General features: G+C 42.6%; 1 protein-coding gene across 1 annotated transcript in view; it reads left to right on the top strand.

The window, feature by feature from the left end:
- Positions 1-6,048: 6,048 nt before the first annotated feature.
- The window catches only part of SPTBN1 (spectrin beta, non-erythrocytic 1), a 153,577-nt gene continuing 144,665 nt past the window's right edge, over positions 6,049-14,960 (top strand). Inside the window, exon 1 of the mRNA XM_023734522.1 lies at positions 6,049-6,196. Coding sequence (XP_023590290.1) covers positions 6,049-6,196 — 148 coding nt within the window. The remainder of the gene's footprint in view (positions 6,197-14,960) is intronic.

Below are 14,960 nucleotides of genomic sequence, written 5' to 3'. Positions count from 1 at the left end.
ATCCATAGTCGTTTCATTGGCTGATGTTTTTAGAAGATCACCAGGCCTTTCTTCCTAGTCTTCTTAGTCTGGAAGCTCCGCAGAAATCTGTTCAGCATCATAGCATCACACAAGCTTCCACTGACAGGTGGTGGCTGCACTTGAGATATGTTGGCTGGGACTGGATCCCGGGTCTCTGCATGGAAGGTGGGAGTTCTACCACTGAACTGCCGCTGCCTTCAGCAGGACATGTGATTAGAGATGAGTACTTTGAGAAGGCTTGTTTTTTTAAGTTCTTAGTAACAGGTAAGGAAACACAGAGAGAGAGAGAGAGAGAGAGAGGAGCCTTGGTTAAGAGGTGTGGTTAAGAGTTAGGCTGCTAACCAAAAGCTTGACAGTTTGAATCCACCAGCTGCTCCTTGGAAAACCCTGTGGGGCAGTTCTGCTCTGCCCTATAGGGTCGCTATGAGTCACAATCGACTTGATGGCGTTGGGTTTGGTTTTTTGGTTTCAGAGAGAGAGAAAGGAGAGCAGGGAAGATAGATATCCACTTTTAACAGTTTTTCTAAAACCTAGTTACAAAAACATGGGTATTACTTGGGTCGAAACCAGGATATTGATTTTTGTTTATCCGAGAACTCTTTAATGAGCTCCTGTGGCGATCAAGAATCCAAGCCCTAATAACAGCACAATTGGAAGAGTGTAGTCAATGTCACTGAACTGTGTATGTAGAAATTTTTGAAACAGTGTATCTTTGGCTATGTGTATTTTCACAAAAAAAAAAAAAAAAAAAAAAGGTTGAGAATTTAGAGGGTTAATATGTTGTGGGGTTGTTAACCAATGTCATAAAACAACATGTGTACTACTGTTTCATGAGAAACTATTTGTTCTGTAAGCCTTCACCTGAAATACAATAAAATTATAAAAAAAAATAAAAAAAAAAAGAATCTCCAGTATCTAAAAAACAAAATTAAAGGCAATAATCTAAAAAAAAAAAAAAAAAAGAATCTGGGCCCTCACTGAGCCAGTAGAGGCTCTGAGGGTCCTTCTCTGGCAGGGGGGTTATCCTGTTCTTGCCAACTTTTACACAGTCCCCTCAAGCTCTCCTAATGCCGGAGCCGCCAGGCAGAGCTCCCAGATGGCCAGCCGCCATTTAAGAAGTACAGATTACTTCACAGGCCACTGGGACACATGACTGATAGCACCTTGATAGCACCTTGGGGAAATGCAGCCCATTTATAGATAACCTGCTGGGGACACCTGATGTGTGATGTCAGCTGTCCCCCCAGCTGGCACGGCTCCTATAGAGCAGATGAGAGGACTTTGATGTCTGTAACATGTTGGACTTGCTCAATCCCGGTACCATGGGCATGCTCTGCTACGCTTTTCCTTGGCCCTGGCTGTTCCTCACCCTCAGATCACTCCCTAGTTGGGGCTGAATGCCTAGAAGCACACTTCTATGTTTATGTCGTGCCCCCCATCAACCTCTGGTGGAACTGGGGAGTGTTTTCCCCTGAAAAAAAGAAGGGTTTTCATCACTATGAAAACTCAGCCATTTGACAAGAATATCATCTTAGGACAGGTGGAGAATATTGAAGAAAAAAAACTGTCCCCGATATCCAAATTCTAGAAAGTTGAATGAAACAATTGAATAAAAAGAATAATTTAACTGCATTGGTATTTCTTTTGTACACACACTGGTAGGTACTTTTGCTTCCCATTCACATCTTTGTTTTAAGGAACAGTCATGGTGTTATTTAAGAAGAACATCTAGAAAAATATGTGCTGAAGTTCCCTGGCTTATTTTAAGCTTAAGAAAAGGATTACCACTTGCTTGTTGAGAAATTGGAGCCCTGGAGGCGCGGTGGTTAAGAGCTCAGCTGCTGACCAAAAGGTCGACAGTTCAAATCCGTCAGCCCTGCCTTGGAAACTCTATGGGGCACTTCTACTCTGTCCTGTAGGGTTGCTATGAGTCGAAATTGACTCGATGGTGACGGGCTTGTTGAGAAATTCGTGGGAAGCAGTTAGTGATTTTGGGAGTGAGTCAGTGGTAGGAGGAGAGATTCATCGGGGAGAGGTTCTAGTTGGTTTTCCGCTGCCCTGGGATGGCTGCCGGGCTGGTAGCTGCCCTGGAGGCCGTGGTGTGGCTCCTCCCTGCTGATCAGCAGGTGGCACCAAATAGCTGAAAACGAACCTGGAGCGAGGTATGTGGTGCTTGGATTTTTACCTTGAATTGGGTTAAATTGCACTTTCTATACCCTCAGAAATTTAGGATTAATGTCACTTTCACTTTTTTCCCCTAGAGATAGCATTCTCCAAGGCCAAATTTTATAAAAGTCTTTGATATTGAGATTAAAAAAAAAAAAAACAACCCATTGCCGTCCAGTTGATTCTGACTCACAGTGACCCTACAGGACAGAGTAGAACTGCCCTATAGGGTTTCCAAGGAGCACCTGGTAGATTCGAACTGCCGACCTTTTGGTTAGCAGCTGAGCTCTTAACCAAGATAGTTATAAAAATTTACTGTCTCCAAGGCCAAGTGGTACCTGACAATATTGATTTTTTTTTTTTCACTGATTTTTATTATGAAGGTGGTTACGACTCTGAAGTTCAAAAGCAACTGTAAGCTCATTTAGTAGAATATACTAACTGGATTAGATTTTTTAATTTTTGTGTGTGTTTTTATGAAATCTTATAAATACGTTGCTAATATAAATGCTAAAATTAATCTACCAGTACATTTGTATTGTTGGGATTGATTATGTCTACCTGCTGGGAATTCAGAGCCCAGATCGCGTAGCGGTTAAGAGCTCAGCTGCTAACCAAAAGATCAGCAGTTCAAATCTACCAGCTGCTGGTTGGAAATCCTATAGGGTCGTTCTCTGTCCTATAGGGTCGCTGTGAGTTGGAATCGACTTGGCGGCAACGGGTTTGGTTTTTGTTTTTGGATAGGGATTCAGCATTTTACTCCCATCTCAGAGTTTTCTGTTTGAGAAAACATGGGGGAGCATGTGAGTTACAGATGTTGTGGCTCAGTTTTACGGTTGTCCCCATGCTTCCTCCTTGGGGACGTGTGGGCTGGGTCAGTGAGTTCTTGGATAGTTTGTGAGAAAACAGCTAATGACAAACGGGGCAGTTCTATGCTTGTGCCACCCAATTGTTACACTATTTAAGGTGTAGTTCATGTGATTCTGCTTAATTTACTTACCATGGAAACCTGGCTGCATGTGACATGTGTGATTATGTGCTGGAACTTGAGAAAAGCCCCACTCAAGCACAACAAGAGCAATGTTTCTTTTCTACAAACGTGGCTTTATTTTGTTTATCTTCTTTGCATTGTGGCATATGTGAGGGAAAATAAAATCAGCTCCTGGGTGGTCGTTTTGTTGCTGCTGTGTGGTGGTCTGATGTCTTATTAGTACACCAGCTAGTAATTGGGAGCTCTGGTGGTGCAGTGGTTAAGAGCTCGGCTGCTAACCAAAAGGTCGGCAGTTCAAATCCACCAGCTGCTCCTTGGAAACCCTATGGGGCAGTTCGACTCTGTCCTGTAGGGTCTCTATGAGTCAGAATTCACTGACAATGGGTATTCTGGTCTGTGTGCACATTCTTGGTCCACATTGAACGAGGCTTTCGTTAAATGAGCATCCAATATTTGAATATTAATATGGAAGTGATCGGGGGGGACAGACAAGCATCTTTTCCCTTGGGACACCTTTCTACCACTGACAAGGAGGGTGACATCTTTTTAATTCTTATTATTACATTTGCAGTTTAATGTAACTTACTTAGATGGTTTCGTAGAGCTGACTGAGCCTGAGTCCCTGTAACTTACTTAGACGGCTTTGTAGAGCTGACTGAGCCTGAGTCCCTGTAATTTACTTATATGGCTTTGTAGAGCTGACTGAGCCTTAGTCCCTGTAATGAAATTTAAAATATGCAGGAGTTTGATTAACCACACCAATAACAATCAAGCACTCAGCCTGACTCAAACCAACAACCAATCCCTCGTCCCTCAGGTCCAGTCTTTCAGCAAGCCCTGAAAGCTCTCCCTCTGAAGCATACCCACTTCTTACCACCCCCATTTTACCACCCAAGGCCCAGCCATTGCTGTCTCTGGGGTAACCTCCCAGCTGGCCCCTGCATCTGTTCTTGCTGCTATGATCTGGTTTCCTGCCTCAGGAGTGGTCTTTTAAAAACATAGCTCCACTTATGTCAGTTATTTGCTTAAAATCCTGCAGCAGCTTCCCATCACACTCAGGCTGACCGAGCCCTTTGTGGCCTGGCCCCACTTCCCTCTCCAACCTTGTCTCCTATGCGTTTTCACTAGACTTCAGCCACACTGGCCTTCTTTTCGTTCCTCCATGTTGCTCCTCACCATAAGGACTTTATACGAGCTGTTTCCTTGGCCTGGAATACTGTTCTTAATCTATGCATAACCTGTTCCTATTTGACATTGAGATCTCAGTTTAAATACTGGGTCAGAGGGGCCCTCCCTGACCACCAGACCTAAAATAGACGCCCACTCTTCATCACATCTCTCTGCTTTCATTTTATTTTCTTTGAACTCTCTTGTTCCTTCTTGTTGGCTGTTTGTCCAACTCCTCCTACGAGGATCTGAGCATCACTACGAGCAGGGCCCTTACCTTGTTTACTGTGATACGCTAGCATCTGGAACACTGCCTGGTACATAGTAGGCCTTCTGTACGTCTTAGTTGAATGAGTAGGTCATGGCTGTATTGAGGGAGAAGCTATATTCAAAGCTAAACACATTTCTTGTAATTCTCTGAAGACACTGATAAAGTAAAGACAGCTGTGGGCCAGAATTTATTCCTGAAAAATACTGTGACCCTGGGTGGGGGCCTGAGGAGTGGGCGTGGGTGCTTGTGGTAGAATCTGTAATGACACAGCAATGTAAATAATTGCAGTCATTATTTATTAAGCACCTTCTGTGTACTGACGCTGTCCTTGGTGCTATATTTACTGTCTCATTTAACTTTAGGCGTCAGCTTTGTAATATGTAAATTGAGATGTTTAGATAAAGTGATCTGTCAGTTCGCATATATAACATTTTACAAATTTCCAGGAGAAGCTAAAAGATTATACTTTGTGGTGACATACAATAGAAATAGGTGAGTTCGTTCAGAAGCCCCAAATAGTTGTTGATCCATTGCTGATAAAACTCTCAAATTATAAATTTAAACTTTAGGAAGAAGGGAGAGATCCACTATTTGTGGGACGTCCATTGTCTCTTTCAGTCTTCCCAACAACCTGTACAGCATCCACTCACTCTAATGGTTGGGGACACTGAGGCTCAGATATGTTAAAGGTCACACACATGTTATGAGGCAGTGCTGAAATTCAAAACCAGTTTTGACTGACGACAGAGGACTTGCTCTAGACATTCCATGCACTTAATGTTTGGTGTTATCCTGGTAGTTTTATGGGGACTGTACTCACTTGGCACATCTAAGTATGTGTCTTAGTTACCTAGTGCTGCTGTAACAGAAATACCACAAGTGGATAGCTTTAACAAACAGAAATTTATTCTCTCACTGTCTAGTAGGCTAGAATTCCAAATTCAGGGTGTCAGCTCCAGGGGAAGGCTTTCTTTCTCTGTTGTCTCTGGCAGAAAGTCTTTGTTATCAATCTTCCCTTGGCCTAGGAGCTTCTCAGTGCAGGGACCGTGGGTCCAAAGGAAGTGCTCTGCTCCCGGTGCTGCTTTCTTGGTGGTATGAGGTCCCCCTGTCTCTCTGCTCGATTCTCTTTTGTATCTCAAAAGAGATTGACTCAAGATACAACCTAATCTTGTAGATTGAGTCCTGCCTCATTAGCATAACTGCCTCTAATACATCCTCATTAACATCATAGAGGCAGAATTTACCACACATAGGAAAATCGCATCAGATGACAAAATGGCGGACAGTCACACAATACTGAGAATCATGGCCTAGCCAAGTTGACACATGTTTTTGAGGAACACAGTTCAATCTGTAACGGTATGTCTTGCCTTTTTTCCTCCCAGAACTCTAAGAAGGAGCTGATGTGGAGGAGCAGCTGAGACAGTTCAAGATGACGACCACCGTAGCCACAGACTACGACAACATTGAGATCCAGCAGCAGTACAGTGATGTCAACAACCGCTGGGACGTGGATGACTGGGACAATGAGAACAGCTCCGCGAGGCTGTTCGAGCGATCCCGAATCAAGGCTCTGGCAGGTAGGCCTCCTTCACACCCATCAGAGGCCCAGGATGCTTTCAAGTCTCCTCTAAAGTCATCCCCCCTGTCCCAACATGGCTACCCTGTTTAAAGATCATTTCACCTCTATGTACACATCTCCCATGGGAGCAAGCTGACCATTTTGGAAGGTGGCCAATTCTATATTTGTAGAACTGCCAATCCTAACATCCAAAGGGATTCTGAACGTAGATGCATTGCATATCTTTAATAGTTAATCCTGGAGAGTGGTTTTTATAGTGACTCAGGAAGAGCTGCTCTTGGTTTGGAAGACTCTTTTAGTTTTGATGCATCTGTAATTGTCTCATGCTTGCCTCGATTTTTACATTTCAAAATCTTGAAACATACTATACCTTATACACAAAGATAATGCAAATTAATCTGTGTCCTTAGGGCTTGCGACGTATTCATTGACTTGGCCTGTTCTGATAGAGTGCTTAGTATGAGTGACCAAAGCTGGTTTGGTATCACGTGCAAGGGTTCAGATCTGTGAAGCGATCGCTTCATCTGGTGAGGGCACATTTAATGTAGTAACAGGTAAGTTTGCCATTGGCTCGTTTAATGTTAGTGGAATGCGTTCTTACCTCGTGGTTTCTCACTCCCTTCTTGGTGTTGAATACCTAGAAGCACACCTTTCGTGATGCCCCCTCCCCTTTCTGGAGGTTGGGGAATATTTTGCCCTGGAATTGTCCCGAAAATCAGAAAAGGGCACCCTCACAGTGAAAACTCAGGAGTACTGAATACATGTGAACCGAGGGCCAAAGCGGAGTGTATTCCAGATCTTGTGTTTGTGCTCTGAGATTTCAAATGAAGTTGTTTCTGAATGAGGAAAGTGGGTTCCTCAGGTTTTTTCCCCTCAATGTCTTTATGATATGTGAGTCGAAGTCATGATGTATGTAACCAGGTAAGTTTACTGTTAATTGTGAATATGTCTCATTTTTCACTCTGTTTATAATGGAAGCTGATTATAAAGCATGTATTATTTAGGGCTCTCTTGATTGCAAGCAAAAGGAAACCGAACCCAAAGTGGCTTGAACGACAAAGAGAATTTATTGGCCATACAGAAGAAAAAATTTGGCCTTTAAGCAAGACTTACTGCTGGGCTTAAATGGTTGATGAGAACCCAGTTTCTTTCTCTCCACTGTTTGGTTTTGCTTGCTAATAAGAGCTCTGTTCTCAGGCAGGCTCTACCCCGTAGTCATGAGATGGCTGCCCCAGGGCCTCTTGGGCCTTCCGGGCGTCCAGCAGAAGGGGCCTAGAATCAGTCTCACTGGCCTGATGGATCTGACTTGGGTCATGTGCCTCTCCCAGAACCGCTCTCCCACTGGGGCTGGGAATAGGATATGCTGATTGACTTCAGCTCTCAAGACTCACCTCTGGAGTGACAGTTGGGTCATTCCCACCCAAACAGCTTAGCTAGAAAATTTAGACTATTACCAGCAGGATCAAGAGGGAGGGGAATGGATGATGGGGGTGCAGCCAACTAAATACTGTCAGAAAATAAGACAAATTGTTAGGATAATTTGTCTCTTGAGTAGTAGGAATTTAAAGATCTTTCTTGAACTTTCCTGATTTGAGGGCATAAAATGAATGGTTAATCAGTTAGTCTGTCGTTTTAGAACTGGGGCTTTATTTTCTAGGTCATTCAATAATATATGAGACCTTACGAAGCCATGATCCTGGCTTGGGCCAGTGGGTTGATTTGTACTTTAATCTTTTGCCACTTTTCCTTGAGTCTTATTTGGGCCTTTTGGACCAGCCACCTTTGATCATGAGCCATTTACTTTCTGATTCCAGGCCACCATGTAGAATTATCTCCCTTTTAAGGATAATTTTACTGGCAACCTGCGGAGCAGTTCCTTCCTCTTTGTATCTGTTCTTTCCCATGGATCCTCGTGGTTCCAGAGGAGAGTCCCCAGCTGTCATTATTTATTGATCAGTTGTCCTAACCCTACCTAGGATGTTGTCTTAGTCATCTAGTGCTGCTGTAACAGAAATACCACAAGTGGATGGCTTTAACAGAGAAATTTATTCTCTCACAGTCGAGGAGGCTAGAAGTCCAAATTCAGGGCGCCAGCTCCAGGGGAAGGCTTTCTCTCTCTTTTGGCTCTTGGGAAGGTCCTTGTCATCAATCTTCCCCTGGTCTAGGAGCTTCTCAGGCACAGGGACTCTGGGTCCAAAGGATGCGTTGTATTCTCTGCGCTGCTTTCTTGGTGGTATGAGGTCCCCCTTTCTCTCTGCTCGCTTCTCTCTTTTATATCTCAAAAGAGATTGGCTTAAGTTGTAGATTAATCTTGTAGCTTGAGTCTACATAACTGCCACTAATCCCATCTCATTAACATCATAGAGATAGGATTTACAGCACATAGGACAATCACATCAGATGACAAAATGGTGGACAGTCACACAATACTGGGAATCATGACCTCACCAAGTTGACAGATATTTTGGGGGGACGCAGTTCAATCCATGGCAGATGTCTTTCCCTGTATGCCGTCTAGGTCCTGAATAATTATAGTCATACTAATAATAGCAGGCACTCAATGTGTTGCTCACAGTGTGCCAGGCCCTGTTCTAAATGGTTTACATATATTAACAGTTAATCCCATGATAGCCATCTGAGGAAGATTATTATTGTCTACATTGTAGAGGTCAGGAAACTGAGGCACAGAGGGATTAAACAACTTGCCCAAGGTCACGGTGCTGATAAGTGGTTGAAGGCGGACTGGCTCCAAAGTGTATACTCTACTGTTTTTTATATTCAGTAAAATACAAAATGATAGAAAGCTCACTGGTGTAGAATATTTATAGTAAGGTAATTGCAACATGGTACAAAGGTCTTTGGGAGGTTTAGGAATGCACCCTATGGGCCTAGAAGAAACAATGAGTAACCATGGCCAGTAACTGAAAAGAAAAGGTGCTGCCTTCAGATTAAATGATTTTTTTTTTAAAAAAGAATTGCTTTAAGTGAATCCAGACGAGACCAGAAAAACCACAGCCTTCGATCTGTTTAATGGAGGAAATAATCTTACTTCCTAGTTCTGTGGGACTGAAAAATCTCTGAGCCCTCTAAGAAGCCATATGCTGATAGGAGAAGTAACAGCCCAGCCCAGCAGTGTTGAGAGGAAATCAGCAGCTCTCAGATTTGAGCATGCATTAAAAATAACTGGCAAACCAAAAACCCAAACCCCCTACCATCGAGTCGGTTCCGACTCAGAGCGACCCTCTAGGACAGAGCAGAATTGTCCCATAAGGTTTCCAAGGAGTGGCTGGTGGATTCGAACTGCCGACCTTTTGGTTAGCAGCCGATCTGTTAACCACTGTGCCACCAGGAATACTTGGAGGGCTGGTTAAACACAGGATGCTGGGCCCCACCCTTGGAGTTTCAGTTTCGGAAGGGTTGGGTGGGGCCTGAGAATTTCATTTCGAAGGGTTCGCAGGTGATGTGGAGTGACTGGTCCAGTGGAGCACAGTTTGAGGCTGATGTATGACATCAGTGGCTGTGTGGGCCACTTCCTTGAGTGTCTGAGACCATTTCATCTAGACCTAGCTGAGGTTTAGGTGGAAGGAAAGTATCAAACTCAACAATTGTCTAAAGACACACTTTAGTATGGGACTGGTATGGATGACTGACCACCTCATTTTGAGAAAAGAGAAATAAATGTCTTTCCTGTAAGATAGGGGGAGCCCCGGTGGCACAGTGGTTAAGAGCTCGGCTGCTCACCAAAAGGTCAGCAGTTCCAATCCACCAGCCGCTCCTTGGAAACCCTATGGGGCAGTTCTCGTCTGTGCTGTAGGGTCGCTATGAGTCACAATTGACTTGACTGCAGCGGATTTGGTTTTTTGGTTTGAGAGAGAGAGAAAGGAGAGCAGGGAAGATAGATACCCACTTTTAACAGCCGGCAACTGGTATCTCTAGGGAAGTATGGGGATAAAGTGTGTTTTATTATTCATCCAGTTTATAGTTACTTTTTATTAGTAGGTTGCAATAACATATGCTATATATTATAGCCTGTGAGTTGTAAAAACTATTCTTCTTGATTTTTGCTTTACTTGCCTTCTTCCTTTTCATCCTCAGAATTAGCTTTTAACTCAGTTGTTGTTAGCTGCCTTGAGTTTGCCCCAACTCATAGTGACTCCGTGCACGATAAGATTGGACTCTGGTGATCCATGGGGTTTTTTGTTGCTGATTTTAGAAGTAGATCACCAGGCCTTTCTTCCTAGTCCATCTTAGTCTGGAAGTTCCAGTGAAACCTGACAGACTGGTGTGGTGGTGCTTGAGGTGCATGGGCCGGGAATTGAACCCGAGTCTCCCACATGGAAGGCAGTAAGAGCCTGATATTTCACACAGATGACTTCTCTGGTGTAGCATGTAAACATGTCAAATTTTGTCAAGTGCCAGGTTACGGTCACAAAAATGAACGAGTCTGGACTTGGGTTACTTCCGTTGCCCAGTGATTTTTGGATCTTTCCATTCTCCTTTAATATTTTTGTTTAAAAATCAGCGTAATTACATCTCAGTCACCTGACACCCCTTTTTGCTCCTTAGTAGCCAGACACAGCCTGACGCCCTGAGAGAAAGCACAAGGAACTGTACTGTCTGGTCATCCTAATCCAATTAGAGCAACTCCTGGAAGGATTAAAAGCTGCGGCTTTCTCTCTAAGTAGAAAGCTTCCCCCTCACAAAAGTTGGAAGAAGAGGGAGTCTGTCATGTCTTCAGCTTGTAAAGATTGAAGACTTACATAATTTACTTAAATAATTAGAATTAATGTTGACTGTCATCACTGTCTTAGTCATCTAGTGCTGCTATAACAGAAATACCACAAGTGGATGGCTTTAACAAAGAGAAGTTTATTCTCTCACAGTCTAGGAGGCTACAAGTCCAAATTCAGGGTGTCATCTCCAGGGGAAGGCTTTCTCTGTTGGCTCTGGAGGAAGGTCTGTGTCATCAATCTTCCCTTGGTCTGGAAGCTTCTCTGTGCAGGAACCTCAGGTCCAAAGGATGCACTTTGCTCCCAGCACTGCTTTCTCGCTTCTCTCTTTTATATCTCAAAAGAGATTAGCTTAAAACACTACCTAACCTTGTAGAGCTCATCAGTATAAATGCCTCTAATCCATTTCATTACATCATAGTGATAGAGTTTACAGCACATAAGGACATCACATCAGATTACAGAATGGTAGACAATCATATAATACTGGGAATCATGACCCAGCCAAGTTGACAGATATTTTGGGGGGACACAATTCAATTCATGACAACCACCTATTACAGATGTATACATACACAAAGAGGCTGAACTGAATGTAGAGGGAACACCAGACACATGGTAGCTCCCCCTTTCACAGCCTTGCTTTTTACAGTTCGGAAGGGAGATGAGGAGACCGTGGGTCCCTGTGTTGAGGAGCAATGAGATCCTGGCCTGCGGATTCAGCCTTGAGGTGATGGTCTGTGAGGTAGTTTTTATGATGGCAAACTCGCATTCCTGACCTCTGTCTGACCAAAACACTCAGGAGTCTGGGACGTGCGCTGATGAAGAAAGCCATTCAAAATAAGCTGAACTTGCCATAAATCAACCTTTCTGTCTGAAGTGAAAATAAAACACAAATCAAACTTGAATCTTTTCAAGAAATGTCAAAGGGAAATGTTTTCCTTTTACAAATGAAGAGTATTTATGGTTGTGGCTTACATTTTCTGGAATCAACTCAAATTAGGGGAAGAAATCGTCTTTAAAAGCTCACTATTTTTAGCTTGAAAATACTGAGAAAGTAGTTAGAATTAATATCTGGGTATCAGCAACACTCATGAACAGTGCATAAAAAAATTTGAGAGGCTTTGCACCAAAATATTCAGTGTTTATTTCTGAGTGCTGGGATTATGAGTGACTTTCCTTTTGTCTTACCTGTGTTTAAGTTTTCCTAAAATAAAATTCTGTACTATATAGTCATTAGAAAGAAAATTATGAAAAGATACTTCTATCTAATATCACATTCAGAAGTTTTTGATTAATTTTTTTCCAGAAGATAATGGCATAGAGAGATGGTAGGAGAAAGTCCAGGTATAAATGTGCATTAGAAAATGACAGATTAAAAACTAGATTATTTTGGGAATTATCAGTCATCAACATTTATGAGCTCAAATTTTATACAAGAGCCTTTCTGCTAAGCTGTGAACATGGCGAAAGAATTTGACCTTGAGTTTACATTGTTAAGGGCAATCAAGGATGGCTGATAACCACAGGAAAGTGATGTGAAAACACTTAATTCTATCTTCCACATACATGTATCGAGTAGATAACAATTGTTTATGGCTGTATATACAGGCCAGATTCCCCTTAAACACGGACTTTTTTTGAGTGATCAAGAATTTTAGTTGAGTGTTTAATCAGCTAGAGTAGTAATTTATTTTAAATACAGGTAGTCCCCCACATACTGTGGAGGTACATTGCAAAGACTTTGTTGTAAGTTGGTTCTGACCTAAGTTAAACACTTCATTTTTTTAAAAAAGTTTTCATTGTTGTTGCCTTTTATTATCGGTATCTTTATAAATCTGATCTTTACTTGTCTTTGGGGGGTTGGAAATATTACATATAAACATAAAAACATACATACGCACTGCTACATGGTACATAGTACATGTAGTCCCCGACTTACAATGGGGTTCTGTTCTGATGTAATTCGAATACGTTGTTAAGTTGGGAGACTACCTGTATTCAGATCAGTACCATCCAAAAGAGGTATGATACTAGCTAGGTGTGATTTTAAATTTTCTGAGTAAGATATTTTAGCTAATCAATATATACAAAATATTTTTTCAACATGTAATCAGTATAAAAAGTTATTAGTAAGATACTTTACTGATTTTTCTCTTACTAAGTCTTTGAAATCGGATGTATATTTTACCCTCACAGCACAGCTTAATATGGACTGACCACATTTCATGTGAGCAATAGTTGCATGTGGCCAGTGGCTACAGATTTGGATAATGTGGCTCTAGTACAACATATTGTTGTTAGCTGTTGTCGAGTCTGCCCCCGGCTCTTGGTGACCCCACGCGCAATGGAATGAAATACTGCCCTGTCCTGCGACGTCCCCATGATTGGTTGTGGATCCAACCGTTGTGATCCATAGGGTTCTCATTAGCTAATATTTGGAAATAGATTGCCAGGCCTTTCTTCCTAGTCTGTCTGGAAGTTCTGCTGAAATCTGTTCCGCATCATAGCAACACGAAAGGCTCCACTGACAGACGGGTGTTGGTGGCACATGAGGTGCATTGGTTGGGAATCAAACCCAGGTCTCCCGCATGGAAGGCAAAAATTCTACCACTGAACCACCAATGCCACATACGATATATATGTTTGTTGTCATGGGGTCAGTTCCGATTCGTAGTGACCCTTTAGGACAGAGTAGACTGCTCCATAGGGTTTCCAAGGAGCAGCTGGTGGATTCAAACTGCCAACCTTTTGGTTAGCAGCCGTAGCTCTTAACCACTGCACCGCGAGGGCTCTGCATAAGACATTTAGGTACAGGGTTTTCTCAGGAGGAAAAGAACTGGGTTCTGTATACTGGGAATTAGAGCAATACTTACCATCGCTTCTCCCATTTGGCCACAAATTTCAAGCTGTCATTAAACTTGTATATTTACATTATTTACTTAATCCCAGTGGTTAAGAGCTTGGCTGCTAACCTAAAGGTTGGCAGTTCGAATCCACCAGCCGCTCCTTGCAAACCCTATGGGGCAGTGCAGCTCTGTCCTATAGGGTCGCTATGAGTTGGAATCAACTTGACAGTGATGGGTTTTTTGTTTTTGTTTTTGTAATATGGTGGTTTTACTCAGAAACTTTCCAGAATAAAGCTGTTAATCCACAACCAACCTCTCTGCCAAGATGAATAAATAAATACATGAGATGTTTGACTTCTTTCTAGTGAACGTACAGAGCCAGCCTGCTATTGAGTATGTTAAGAGATCTATAAAACATGGCCTGGAATGGTCTAATTAGGAACATAAAACGTATTTACATGAGACACTAACTCAACATGTGTGCAGGTGCCAAGGAAGTAGTACAGGTGGTTAGTGCTGGAATAATTTAGAGGGAAGGATTGATCATGTGGGAAAAAAAAAGACAAAAACCACAGTCATTTAATGACGTAGGTTCGGGAAAAGTAAAGAACATTGAGGCTTGCAGGGAAGAGACTGAGATTTGAGCCTTGGTGCTGCTGCTTCAGTCTCCGTGGCAGTAGAACGGAAGAGCGGTCCTGCAGAGCCCCTTCAGCTCTCATTATAATAAACAAAACAAAAAAGAACTCGCCTTTTGACTTGTCAAGATGGGATGCTGTCTTTAAAGTTGGACTCATTCATCAAAAATATTGAGCTATAGCTTTTCTTAGTCACGTAGCCACTGCCCTGTTCATAGGTCATATTTTTATGCCCCCAAGGAAAAGAGAACTACTTCTTGCATGATGGAATAGATTTTTACAGCCGGAATTAACAGGGATTTCATAAACTACCCATTATTTTCCTCACCCATTCTAGAGGCTTTTTCTTTGAATTTCACATTATTTGGGATTATTTATGAGAGAGGCATGGTGCCTAGCACACAGTAAATGTTGTTGTTGCTACTGTGTGCTGAAGTCCATTCTAACTCATAGTGACCCTATAGGACAGAGTAGAACTGCCCCATAGGGTTTCCTAGGCTGTAATCTTTATGAGGAGCCCTGGTGGCGCAGTGGTTGAGAGCTACGGT

This window comes from Trichechus manatus, unplaced genomic scaffold (assembly GCF_000243295.1).
Source record: "Trichechus manatus latirostris isolate Lorelei unplaced genomic scaffold, TriManLat1.0 scaffold00005, whole genome shotgun sequence".
Taxonomy (NCBI): domain Eukaryota; kingdom Metazoa; phylum Chordata; class Mammalia; order Sirenia; family Trichechidae; genus Trichechus; species Trichechus manatus.
This window is presented reverse-complemented; position numbering and strand designations above follow the sequence as displayed.